The 14020-nt window shown below is 33.0% G+C and overlaps 1 protein-coding gene across 2 annotated transcripts; it reads left to right on the forward strand.

The window, feature by feature from the left end:
* Positions 1-4584: 4584 nt before the first annotated feature.
* Positions 4585-13663, forward strand: LOC111015829 (UDP-N-acetylglucosamine diphosphorylase 2). 2 transcript variants are annotated; one of them, XM_022290993.2, is made up of 15 exons: positions 4589-4967; positions 5303-5357; positions 5442-5593; positions 7199-7238; positions 8065-8157; positions 8327-8439; positions 8523-8597; positions 9336-9375; positions 9465-9547; positions 9641-9718; positions 10134-10277; positions 10975-11042; positions 12678-12792; positions 12917-13073; positions 13335-13663. In XM_022290993.2, exons 1-15 carry the CDS (start codon positions 4779-4781, stop codon positions 13430-13432), a joined length of 1500 nt encoding a protein of 499 aa, XP_022146685.1. In that variant the 5' UTR covers positions 4589-4778; the 3' UTR covers positions 13433-13663. The 2 variants fall into 2 exon arrangements, with proteins under 2 accessions (XP_087976105.1, XP_022146685.1); XM_088119979.1 differs by lacking the exon at positions 10134-10277 and having other exon boundaries at positions 4585-4967.
* The last annotated feature ends 357 nt before the right edge of the window (positions 13664-14020 follow it).

The following is a 14020-nucleotide window of genomic DNA, read 5'->3' on the forward strand; positions in this document are numbered from 1 at the left end:
CAATTAGCGTTCCAAAATATTCTTCTACCTTACAGACACACATCATAATCAGTTAAATCACCCAATTTTTTTATGTTTAATTTTATCTCATTATTCCTTATAAAACTCCTAATTTCTAATTATATATTGCTAAAAAAATAAGTTTTCAAGGTAGAGAGATTTTGAAACCTTAAATCAGCTTAATTTTATTATTTTTAACAAAAAATCAATTGTTTAGTTTATTAAATTAACGTAATTTTAACACATGTTTGATTATTTTCTAAAAAATATGAACATTAACATAAATGCCTACATTTTGTAATATATTGAAAATTGACGAGAATGACTTCATTTAACGTTAAATCATATGCGAATATGAACATACAGAAAAGGTCGAAAGTTCAATATTCCATCCCTATATTTATTGTGTTGAAAAAAGTGTGATTTTTTTTAACCTTTATATGTAAGTGAAGATTAAAACACATGTAAAAGTAGCTCACTGATTAAGGATATATTTTGTTTGGTGTAAATTAATCTCAGATCAATTTTGTTTATGTTTTGAACAATTAATACTCCAACAAGTGCATTTTATAAAATAATTACAAAAATAAGCCAATGGTAAATTTAAATTACGTATATCATGTACTAATATTAGTATATAATTGATTTATCTAATCAAAATAGATTAATAAATTAGAAGTTGTCGACTAACTAATTTTCATTATTTTTAGAACATTGGTTTACCTAATTGATTGGCATACTTTTTTTTAATAACAAAATCCAAATATTATTTGGCAAGTATTAAAAAGAGAAAAAAAAAGGATGGAGAATAAAGGTAACACATTATAAGCCTATTTTCCAAAATTAAATCTCGTAAATATTATAAGATAGTTTACTTTTATTCTCCTTCCTTGCAAGCTGGTTGGAGTTTTGTTGGATTTTCCACGAAATCCTGGGCTACCTCGCCCATTATGATTTGAAGAAGGACCTTTAATTAGGCCCAAACATTTAAAGTGGGCTATTTTAGGTGGGCCAGGTTAACAATTTTACTGGGCCAAACAATTGGTAACTATTTCGAGCATGCAAATAATAATAATAATAATAATAACAATAAATACTAACTTCATCCTCATCCTCATCCTCGTACTTTTTGCTGTTATCCATTTTAACATATATACTTTTGAAACGTCTATTATAATCTCTATGCTTTTAAAAAAGGTATCTTATCTAATTTTTATCATAATGTCAACATGACACACATCCAATAAATTTCTTAAAATATAGTCTCATGGATTTATATTAAAAATTTTAATTTGTTAAAATTTTGCCTACAATGACCAAATCTATTACTTCTTAAAATTATGGGGATCAGATTAGATTTTTGAAAAGTATATGGACTAAACCGAGAATACTTTCAAAGTATGAAGACCAAAATGAGTAGAAATACCAAAATAACAAAGTGGTGAGAATATGAACAAAAATAATTATTAATTTATATATATATATTTGCTAGTTTTTGCTATTGGTGCAGAATAAATCCAAATTTGCGGCATAAATGAAAAAACAAAATTGAAGCCACGATTTAAAATTGAAAGGGTCGTAACACCAAAGTTGGTTGAAATGGAGAAATTAAAGTTAAAAGAGAATGACAAGTACTGAATATTGATAATGAAACTTAAAAAATGGAGATTGAAGAGAGAGAGGGAGAAACAATAATGTATTTAAAAATGTTGGCGTTGGGGCCATCCTCGTAAAGAAGATGTAAATGTTGTGGTATCCGATGTTGGGTTGGAGGGAAGCATCCACGTCCTTTTTATTTCATAAGATATTATGATTATATGTATTTATATTATTTATATACCTCAAGGACATATATCATCGTTAACCTGAACATAACTCAATACTTTATGTATTAATTAAGAAAAATTACAAATATTATCTCATAATAAAACATAATATTTGAGTGTTTAATTTCCATACACTATACAGTGCAACTTTTCATACCACACGTGGAAAAGTTTTTATTTTTATTTCTGTTTTTAGTTCAGCGTGTAAAACTGGTTATTGACTTTGAAGTAACAAATAAACTCTCACGTGCGCCCCATCAATGTAATAATGTTTTTACGTTTGTAGACTAATTAATAACATTGTTAATGATGTGTTCTGAAAAAGATAAAAATAAAAATAAAAATAACATTGTTAATGATGGGAAAATTGATTCGCCTGCTCCTTTTGGGGTTCTTTTTTCTTTTTAAAAAGCTACTATTTTTTTAAAGGCTAGCTAGAGTGATGTTAACTGTTAATGCCATTTTTCAGGAAAAGAAAGAAACAATGGTACATTTTCCCTTTGCTTTGGGTTATATGATAACTCAAATAAATTAAAATATATATTGTGGATTAAAATATCAAAACTTTGAATCTTCACTCCACATATTATTAATTATTTCGTTCCGAGAACCAAATCTTGTCCTTACCACCTAAAAAAAATTGACAACTCCATTAATTATTATAGAAAATCATATAAATTAAAAATTTAATCACAGTGACTATTTTCTAGGTACTAGTCTGTCCATTTTGCTTATAGATACTAGTTATGTATATTCTGTTTGATGTTCTCGTGATTTCAACATTTTGTTTACCTATTGATTTTTTTAGTACAACGATTTGGGGATATGAAAAACTGAACCTCCGACCTAGAGGAAATGAGTACATGTCAATTATCGCTGAGTTATATTCATGTCGATGTCGACTGTTTATCTACTTGATTTGTTGTTAGATTCAAATATTTTTTCATAATTCAATACGAGTGTTTATTTGACTTAACTTTAAGTATTTTATTGGTTGATTTACGTACAATTTCCAAATTTGATTTTAAGAAATATATATTAATTTTACTATTTATTAGTTTAGGGTTCAATTTTATGAATTTAAAGATTTGAAGCTAATATTAAATCAAACCATTACAATTCAGGGGAAAAAAATTAACTGAACTAAATTTTTTCATTTAAGTTCAACAAATGTGAGAGTTTGAACCTACAAATTTTTTATCTAGTTAAACTACACCGTAAATATAAATATATGGAATAATAATGTGGTTGTATGGATATATATCTTTTTTAATCGAATTGGATGTGATCTCACATCAATAATTGATTGATTAGATTTAAAAAATAATAATAATTGGTTGATTAATGTTGACAATTGAACCGATATGCTCATAAAAATATAGGGCTAGGATAAGACAAATAACAATATATAGACCAAGTCATCAACATGGCAAATATTAGATCAACCTAATGAATTAGGTTCAACAGCAGTCCATCATTGCCAATTTCTTACACTTTCCATATATCTCTCATATTTCTCTGTTCATTCATGGATTTGGTAGAAGAAATAATGAAGAATAAATAGAGATATGAATGAGTTAGATTGAATTTATATAGATCTGAAAGATAAAATAATTTATGCAATATTTGAATGGAGTGATTATAGATCTCAAGACAAAATAATTTATGCAATATTTGAATTGAGTGACCAACCATTTGAATTATTAATTTTATTATTTTGTAAAAGAAAAGAGAAGTAGTAATAGTTCGAAGATTTATCTAAATTTGGGTGTGAAGAACCAAATCGATCTAAAAATATTGAACCGAACCGAACCAATTTGATTGTAAGAATAGTCGGTTTGACCCGACCAACCGACGGTTTTGTAACCTGATGTACCACTCTTTTTATCTCTTGTTCGTTCTCCATATCTCTCGACTTTAAGCGATTGTGACCCCTAGGTGGCACGAGAAGGAACCCAACTGCGACTCTAATGGTGGCACAGGACGGAAGATTTCTCTCTCTAAAGAAGAAGAAGAGCGGAACCAGCGGCAACGATCTAACGACAACACCCCATTGATGCGACATCGACCCCAACAATGAAATCTCTCTCTCTTTGGCATGAATCCATAGAAGAAGAATTCCCCTTGGTGTGAATCAAACAAATTTTTAGGTTGCAATTTGAATTTTTTACTCTCTCTCTCCGCACTTCTCTCTCCTTTGCTAAATCAAGCAAATTTCTAGGTTACAAATTGAATTTTTTACTCTCCCTCCCCCTCTATCGAGAGAGGAGGAAAAAAAACCGAAATTGATCAACCAAAATCAAGTCAAAATCAAATACATTCGAGTCGGTTCGAGTTCATCTAAAAACCGACCTATCCCTATTACACTTTTGTAACTAGACGATAAATCATGTTTTCAGATGAAAAAAAATTTTAGGACCAAAATGATTAAAAGTTAAAAATAAATTATGTTATCAAATTCAAATTTGATCCCCTACCATATTCCACCCAAGCTAAAGGTTGTTATGTTTTAATTTAAAATTAGAAGCTTATATTAATAGATTTAAACAATATAAAGAATTTATCAAATTTCAAAATAAGATTAAAAATTATTTATTGAAGCTTTTTTTTTATTCGAAAATTAAAGTAAAGAGACTAGAAGAGAATTGGGTGCCAAATTAGAGAGACGAAATCAAAATAGTTTTTGGAGATAGATTTTTGAAGGTAGAAAACAAGAAGACAAGAGGCGTTCGCATTTGCTTGAAAGTTGAAACTCCGGATTGGGAATAGAATAAGAAGAATGGGGTCATTTCGGTCATCCCACTTCTAGCAGGTGGTTACACTGACTGATTCCCTGTCTTCGTCGTTACTGTTCTATTTCTCCCTCAAAATCAAACGCACACCGACACTCAATCAAAGATTCACCCCCTCCCAATTTCAGTTTTCCACAGAGATCTGCCAATCACGGAGCCAATGGCGGTCGTTGGTTTCGATGCCAATGCCTCGCTGACGCCGCAGCCGCAACCGCCACAGCAGCTGCTGCTGCAACAACCGCCTCAGGCCTTGCTTGAGAGGCTCAAGGATTATGGCCAGGAAGATGTATTTGCTCTCTGGGACGAGCTCTCTCACGAGGAGAGAGACCTTCTTGTCAAGGATATTGAGGTAAACCTCCCTTATTTCTCCTTCTGAATTCACCTCCCTTTGGATCTTCTGAGTATGAGTATATGGTGTTCCCCAAAGAAATGGATCACTTACTGCTCTAATTCATACTCCATGCATTTTAGTTGAGAGCTGAGTGTGAGAGTTCTATAATTACAAGAATTTTCAGTTTCTATCGTTTTAATCGGTTTCTCTTCAGCTAAACAAGCTGAATTTTGCTAGTTTTATGTTTCTAATCCTGCTGCATGATGCTGGAAATTAGTTATTTTCTTCTTGTGATATTCATTCCTGATGCACAAAGCGTTAGTTGTAACATGATTATCGATGCTCTTTTTCAGAGTTTAGATCTTTCCAGAGTAGATCGAATTATTCGATGTTCGCTTCGTTCTCAAGGTTGGTATCTCCCTCATGTGTCCCTTTTTTAATTGTGACAATCAGATTGATTAAATGTAATCTGTAATTGTACTACGCTGGTAGGGCTACCTGCGGCTGCAATTGAGCCTGTACCAGAGAGTTGCGTGTCCACGCTGGAGGAGCGAACCCTTGACGAAAGAGAGAGATGGTGGAAGACGGGGTTGAAGGCCATCTCAGATGGAAAGTTGGCTGTTTTGCTTTTATCTGGTGGTCAGGTATAATTTTTCATTTCTCCTTGGCATGTTTTAACTTTTTGGCAAAACTTGATTCGACTGCTTGGCATTGATTCCTTTTACTTTGTGTCAGACCTTTATACTCAACTATAAAGCATTATCAAAGTTAATGATGCTCTTTGTTTGATTCTACTCTTTTTAAGTAGATCCCTTCCTCCCCTCCCCTTTTAGTTCTCGTTATTCATTAAAAAAAAATGAAAATTCTGATTAGTCTTAGATAGCTAATAATTACCTTGCGTAGAGTCCATTTGATATAAAAAATTGCTGAGAAATAGTCTGCCAAGTAGGACTTCCACTTGACACTTATTACGATGAAGGAACTATGGAAAAAAGAGTTTGTACAAGAATCCAAAGGAACAGTCTTATTTTCACTGTAGAGATCTCTATACGAAATCAGCATACATATTGGAACGATGTACAAAAGAATCAAAGTCTAAAGGACACAATCTTGTACTTAAAAGAAAAAAATAAAATTAAGAGACATGATCTAAGGAAATTAAAAAAAGAAAAAAAAAAAGAAAAGAAGCTAACGGCTAAAAACAAAAAAATGAACAATCAAGGGTGATTGCAAGATGCCTTAATCTGAAGAAGCCGAAGAGCTAGAGATCAGTAAATTAGAGATTTTACTGATTTGCTGAGAGAGATAAGGACCGGCAGAAAACTTGAAATGCTTTCCAATTTTGGAGAGAATTAGCCATTGGACAGCCTTGTATCAGAGATGTACCAAGGCCATTTTTACCCTTCTGGCGGTGGCAAAAAATCCCTTATTAAAGAATATAAATCTGTATACAGGGATTTAGTAACAGAAAGCTTATAGGTTACAAGAAGCTAACTGTGTCGCAAGACCTGTATGAAATGCATCCTTTGACAGCAGTAATTGGCGACTGCAGTCTTTCATTTGTTAATTTGTTTTGTGCGGTTGAAATTTTTAGGCTGTTTGTTGTAATAATAATTAGATTCTTGAAGTCACTCATTGTTGCTTCTTATAAGAACTCATCTTGCCATGACTCCTTCATAGAAGATGGATAAAGTCTTAGATGTAAGATGTAGAAAAAAAGCCTCCCATACAACAAATTATTTATTTGATTTGAGAAGAGAGAGTGTATTTGGAACAAAAAAGAAAAAGTAATTATGATCTAGTTTTGCAGCCTCTACTTTTAAAGTTGATAGGCAGTCGAGACAATATAATGATCAACAAATGTGAACGGGGATTCTTTCATTTTTGTTTCTACTTGAAATCTCTTTAATTTTTTTTTCTCTTACCTTATTTGGGCACGACTACTTTACTTAGTTGGGCAAGCAAAAGGATATAAGATAGCAGAGATGAATACTTACTAAGAACGAGTCCATCATGACTGAGTAATCTGTCTCGTGCTTGTAATTCAATTAAATAGTCAACTTATGAACATTGATGCATGACATCCTTAGCAACTGGACTTTTTGTGAAAATGACTGCTATAACTGCTATTACTACTAATACAACTACACTATCACTTGCACTAGGGCAATAACCATGGATTTATTTTTACATGGGTGGATACTCGATTGGATTTTTATTTGCCTTCTGTTGTTGAAATTTAAATGCAGGGAACTCGACTGGGCAGTTCTGATCCTAAGGGATGTTTCAGTAAGTAAAAATCATATTCACTAAGTAATAGAGCAAATACTTAAGGTTTCCCCACGGAGGTGCCATTTAAATTGATTTTCATGTAGAATTGATGTTTTACTTAGCTATTTATTTACTTGTTGAATCATTTATTCCTTGTTCTACTTGCTGGCTCACATAAAAGGATTCATAATGTTTTGGTGTGGATATTCAATCCAATAGTTGATGGCAAAAAATGAATTGTTATTGCTCTCAATGGACTTCTGTATGTTGAAAGGGTCAAATCTATGTTTTCTTGAGATTCTCATGGTTTTTTATCATCCCAAAAGTTTTGTAAACTCATCAACAACTATTTACTTCTGCTTGTATCTATCTGGTCATGTCTTAGCAAATTGTTTCAGTCATGGTTCTAGTATAATTATAGAGAGAGAGAGCATAAATGTATTACGATGACATAAGTGTAACTGTAACAATTAATATGGAATACGTTATAAATAGAATACCTGTAGTAGGTCATGATATGAAAGGGAAAGCGTGCCATGAGAAGGCTTGAAGGTAAGAACTAGAAGAAAGGCATACTCTCGTCTTGAGCTGACATACAATGAAACATTTTTTACTGTGATGTATTCTATGGTGATGACGTATTTTCAAACTATTTGAGGTATGAGGAAGATTAGTGACTTAAATCTCCCTCCTCTCTCTCTCTCTTACACACAAAATGATTGAATCCTTATTCCTTCTAATTTCATTTTGTATTGATAGGAGATTGAGGAAGCTTATATTTGTTTATGTATTTATACCACTGATACACTCTAGTATTTATATTTGTGATATACTTCATTGTTAGACATTGGCCTTCCATCGGGGAAATCCCTTTTTCAACTTCAAGCTGAGAGAATTTTACGCATTCAACGATTAGCTGCTCAAGCCATAACCGACAGTAAGTTTTCACTTTTCTGTACACATTTTGTTTCCTTTTTATCCCTGAAGGTTGGGACAGCTAGAAAATAATGGAGTATGGATTTAATTCCAAGTACTTTGAGACTTCTGACGAAGTTATATTATAATGGAGGTTAGTCACAGTTATTGACGTACATCATTAATCACAGATTCTTCCAGTTCTGCATCAATTCATTGGTATGTGATGACCAGCCCATTTACTGATGAGACCACTCGCAGTTTTTTTGAAAGTCAGAAATATTTCGGTTTGGAGGCGAATCAAGTTATAATCCTTTAGATGCTCATACCTTTTCTCTAAATTCCCTGCTTTCTATGGTGCTCACTTTCACCATGTCCGGATTGCAGGTCACCTTCTTTCAGCAGGGCACCATTCCTTGTATATCAAAGGACGGTAGATTTGTGATGGAAACACCATACAGAGTATGGTTTCAATTCTTTTTTTTTTTTTCATATGAATTGATAAATTCTCAATTATCCATATCATATCTTTCACACACGACCCTTCTCTTTCCCTTTCCCCCCATGTTCCCTTTCCCTGTATCATTGTGAGTTGACTCTTCTAGCAATCTTTGATTTCTCAAGCTAGGAACTAAGAGAAGAAACATTGACACTGATTTGTCTCTTGAATAAAGGAAGTGGTGTCTGACATAGTATCAAAATATTTGACCAATAATATATCTATATATTTTTTTTTTTTGCAAAGTTGACCAATAATTTCACAATCCCAGTACTTCACAAGTCATGTTAAACCATGATTTCAAGTAACTTTGGGATTGGGATTGGAAAATCTATTTTGATTTCAAATATATTCATTGGTATGGACACTCATAGATTGATATTTGTATTTGATGAACTCAAGGGGCAGGGTAGAATCTTATATTTGATTAGGAGGAAGGACTTATCTCTTTCATGAAAAGAATTTGTTAGTAGTCATGGATATAGTACAATGCTATGTAGTGGATGAATATGGCATTGGTAAATTGGCGGTTGTTTCCTCAGGGTCTGAAAGTTCGTCTGCATTTATTACATTTGATAGGAGAAATTATTAACACTGATGATTTTAATGTTATTGAACTCCATATCTCTGCATCACACTGTTATTCTCTATTCCAATTATATAAAAACCAGATTTTAAGAGTTTGAAATTTGAAAAGCTAGGTATCTAAGGCTCCAGATGGGAATGGGGGAGTATACACAGGTAAGCTGGTCAAACTAATAAGCTTGAGTTGCTGGGTACTCATAACTCTATTTTTTACCTCTTATGTGGATCTGCTGTTTTTTGATCAGCTTTAAGATCCTCACACTTATTAGAAGATATGTCGGCAAGAGGGATTAAATATATAGATTGCTATGGAGTTGACAATGCATTAGTGAGTTCCCATATATGTTGAACTTTCTTAGTGCTGGATTAGTGATTTTGCAAAATTATTAATATGTTTCAAAAATTTGCATCATGATGAAAGGTTCGCGTGGCTGATCCAACGTTCTTGGGTTATTTCATTGATAAAGGCGTATCTGCGGCAGCAAAAGTTGTCCGTAAGGTAATTAATTTTATTGTTTATTTTACATATGGGAAGAGATTAATGCAATAATGACTAAAATATTGGTTCCAAGAAGCTTCTTGTCTAACTTAAAATTCTTTGTGGATTAGAACGTAGTAGATCTCTAAACTACTGTTGGCTTCAATCTCATTTTAGATATTCTTATATCTGGATGATGGTGTTTAGAAATATATATAATGTAGAGATTGAAATCTTTGTTCTTGCTCTGTAAAAGACGTACTCTGAAGTCTACAACTTCACAGTAAAAAACTGAATGAGTTATTTGGTCCAACCCAGTAAATGCCAGCCAAATGAGACAGATTCTTTAACATTTTCTCTGACCTTATCTTACCCATATGCAATTTTTTAAGGAGTAGATTGTATTTTATTTTATTTTTGATTTCTTCGGTCATAGGCATACCCCCAAGAAAAGGTTGGTGTATTTGTCCGACGAGGGAAAGGGGGACCACTCACTGTGGTTGAGTACAGTGAATTGGATCCATCACTGGCTTCTGCAATCAATCAAGTAACAGGGCGCCTTCGTTTCTGTTGGAGTAATGTAATGTTTGTTTTACCCTTTTCTTTTGCTGAAATAGTACTTACGATATATCTAAAATTTTTGTATCTAGCCCAATTATTCGTAAATGCAAGTTTAGAGATTGTTTCAGTGTGGCTCTTATGTCAACATACAGACAGATGAAAATCAGTTTTTCAATATCCTTTTGCTTCAAAATTTTATTCACACAGTTGACTTTTTAGCACCTTATTAGTGGTTGTCTGATTGTATGTAATGCATTTACTTTTTAGTCAAGTTACATTTTTCATTCTTGCTATTGTGCATGATATTTTTTGGTTTCAGTGTGCACTCACCCGAAACACCCCAGCAAGGTCAAATGCAAGTTACCATTTATGAGACCATTTCATAGCTGGATTTTTCTTGATTCTTGGTTGTATTACGTTCTTATATATTTTATGGCCTATTATCAATAGTACCGAAGATTATATTTTCTTTTGATGGAGCAGAATCTTTAATCCTCTTTCAGAAATACACTCAATTCTACTAATTTATCATGTTGTTCTTGTCTTTTATGCTTGGAAACTTGAAATAATATGAATGTAAAGTTTAAATTCTTTTACATGTTCAGGCATGCGTACCCATGTTTACTTTGGATTTTCAACCTCTTTTATGCTTTGAAACCTGAAATAACGTTTAGAACATGAAGCTTAATGTTTCGATTTTTTTTTTTAATGTACAGGTGTGCTTACACATGTTTACTTTGGAGTTTCTAAACCAAGTGGCAAATGGTCTTGAGAAAGACAGCATGTTAGTAGCTCTCTCTCTCTCCTCCCATCTAGTTTAAAATTTTATAATTGAACAGAATAAGGTTCCAACTATTCATTTGATGCTTCTCCATCCTTGTTATAATGTTCTAGGTGGAACGTGTTTTGGTCCTTGCTAGAGTTTTTAACTATTATCCAATTCATAAAATGATTGAAATGCTCAAACCTCAATGAATGATAATATTGAGATTGTTGGATAGGACTCTATCCTGGTTTTGATTGCTAGGGTTGAATTAACCTGAAGTTGGACACGGATCCACAGTCCCTTTTTACAATTGAATGTTGTAGAATTGAATGTTATATTTCAATTCCAGACTTGGTGTATGTTGGACATTGAGTGATTTTTGGATATGAAAAAGCTTCTTAACTCAAGTAGGGAGTTCATTTGCAATCGAATGTTGTAGAATCAAATGATGCATTTCAATTTTCTTGTTCATTTTTGTTGAGTAGGCGCATGTGAAAGGTGAAAGGTGAAAGTTAGTTTTTATTCAAAGGTTTTTAGCTTGAAATTCTTGGATTCCTTTTATGAAACTTCTGTACTTTTTTTTTCCCGTAAACCATTGACCTGGAATTATACAAATGTCCTTGACTGTGAGATTTGAAGGTAATTACCCTTTGTTAGTCTGAACTATCCTTTGAGCATTTAACTGCAATGGGTTGGCTCAATAGTTAAAGGGATAGGACACAATGTAAACTCAAATTGTTTTAAGATAATGGGTTCAAATTATGATGTCCACCAGTTTAGGATGCTAAATTTCATATGAGTTTCTTGTCTGTAAATGTTATACAAGTACCTGGTTAACTAAGCTAGGCATATTCGCATACAGTTATAAGAAAAGAGAAAAAAACCGCTTGGCATTGTTGTTCACAATGTTATCATTACTTGTGATTGACTAACTTGGTTTAATGAGTATAATTCTTAATTTTTTTTTTTTTTTTTGAGAACCATGATATTAGCCCCATCTCACTTTATATAACTTTTAATGTATGGTTTTTAAAATTCTTTGCAAACTATTTTATATAATATTCAAGAATTCGATATGAGTTTTACAAGATGATGGTCCGCATGCATTCATAGAAAACCTTGACTTTCATTTATGCAAAATAAAAGGGTTTCCAAAAGCTCCTCTTTAAGTTTCTAATTTATTTTTGATAGAAAACCAAAAAATATTCTTATCTTGTTTCAAAAGGCATTATTTTATACCATAAATATTGTCTCACTTTCCTTGAACATTATTAGTCTCAGTCATTCTTCCTAATGTCCAAGGAGGATCCATCAATTATAGTTGTAAGGGATGGGTGGGGTTTTCTTGGTGTAACAGGAGAGGAAGAATCTGATCTTAGCTTAGTGGTCAGCCTAGGAGCATCCACTTGAGGATCTATGTTCATTACCCAAGTTTTGGATGACTAATAACTGTGTTAAAGGGATATACAGAGGAGGTTTGATTACTTTTGCTCAATTATTATTCTTAGTATCACACAGTTTAGAAAAGCTGCATGTCTTCAATGTTGTGTTCTTTTGTGGCTTACTATGCCAGCTCATATCCTCGAGTTGACAGTGACTCTACAATTCATATATATCACGAAGAGCTTGCTCATATACTTCTTCTAATTGTAGCTATCACCTGGCGGAGAAAAAAATTCCTTCTATTCACGGGCACACAATGGGACTAAAAATGGAGCAGTTTATATTCGATGCATTTCCTTATGCTCCTTCTACTGCACTTTTTGAGGTGAAATCATCTTTTGTTTCCTCTCTTGCATATATATATATTATTTTGTACTCTATCTAGGAGGGGTTCTTATCAGTTATCACCATACTGGGTATTCAAGTTTCATTTTTGTTTCTTTAACTAGATCTTACGAGAAGAAGAGTTCGCACCAGTGAAAAATGCCAATGGGTCAAATTTTGACACTCCAGATAGTGCTAGGCTCCTTGTTCTTCGACTCCACGCTCGCTGGGTGGTTGCAGCTGGTGGATTCTTGACACATTCAGTGCCTTTATATGCAACCGGTACATTTAATGCATACTTGAACTATAGATAATGTTCGCTCAGTATCTTGGATTGAACACATAGCAAGCGTATTCGGAGTACAGATAAAATAGAAAGGACTTCCCTAGCCTGGCCAGGCAGAAAGATTTTATTAATATTATTTGATCCTCAAAATTCTCCTAACCATTTAATGTATTAGACAAATATCTCCTCGAGGCTATATTATTAACTCTTTGGAATGATGGTTTTCTGATGTGATCTATATTTGATGTTGAACATAGGTGTGGAGGTATCGCCACTTTGTTCATATGCAGGAGAAAACCTAGAAGCGATATGCCGTGGAAGGACATTCCATGCACCTTGTGAAATTTCTTTCTAGTTGAAGTCAACCTTTCCCAAAACCTACTTGTGAGGCACCGGCTTTATTATTTTAGAGTTAGCATTGAAAATGAGGTTCATTTTTCTTATACTTGTGAAATATAGTGTGGGATTATTTAACGCTTTGTGACATCAAATGCTGTGTTATTCAACAAGTATTTCTTCCTTCTTGTTAATAAACTTAATATTATGTTTCCCAAACACTTATCGAAGATTGTGTGGATTTTAGCTACCATGACTCTGATTGCTAGCATTTCAGGTGAGGAAACTGAACTTTAGCTTCAACAAATAAATTCCACTCTTTAAATCGTTTAATTTAATGCATGCAGGAACCTTATCAGTTGCAATCTGGCAGCTCTAGTTGATGGCTTCATAAATTTAAGTTGTTAAATTCGAACTTAAATTGTCTAAATTATTCTCTTTTACCTCACGGTTGGCATCAGGATTAGCTTCAACTAATGGTCAATCAAATGTGCCGCTTGAATAACAATAATTTTTTTTTAACATTATGTAGTCCAATTCTCTTAAGGCTAATTCGACAGATGAACTTGAATGTATGTGGGTTAACTGTTCGTCTCTGTTCTTCTAT

This window comes from Momordica charantia (assembly GCF_013281855.1).
Source record: "Momordica charantia cultivar OHB3-1 chromosome 1 unlocalized genomic scaffold, Mcharantia_2.0 BLBB01000001.1, whole genome shotgun sequence".
Taxonomy (NCBI): Eukaryota; Viridiplantae; Streptophyta; class Magnoliopsida; order Cucurbitales; family Cucurbitaceae; genus Momordica; species Momordica charantia.

Bases quoted from the DNA above. Each gene is read 5' to 3' on its own strand.
- LOC111015829 (XM_022290993.2), top strand. From the start codon at position 4,779: ATGGCGGTCGTTGGTTTCGATGCCAATGCCTCGCTGACGCCGCAGCCG. The intron at 7,239-8,064 runs GTAAGTAAAAAT...CTTCATTGTTAG, and splicing joins TGATCCTAAGGGATGTTTCA to ACATTGGCCTTCCATCGGGG. The intron at 9,548-9,640 runs GTGAGTTCCCAT...TCATGATGAAAG, and splicing joins ATGGAGTTGACAATGCATTA to GTTCGCGTGGCTGATCCAAC.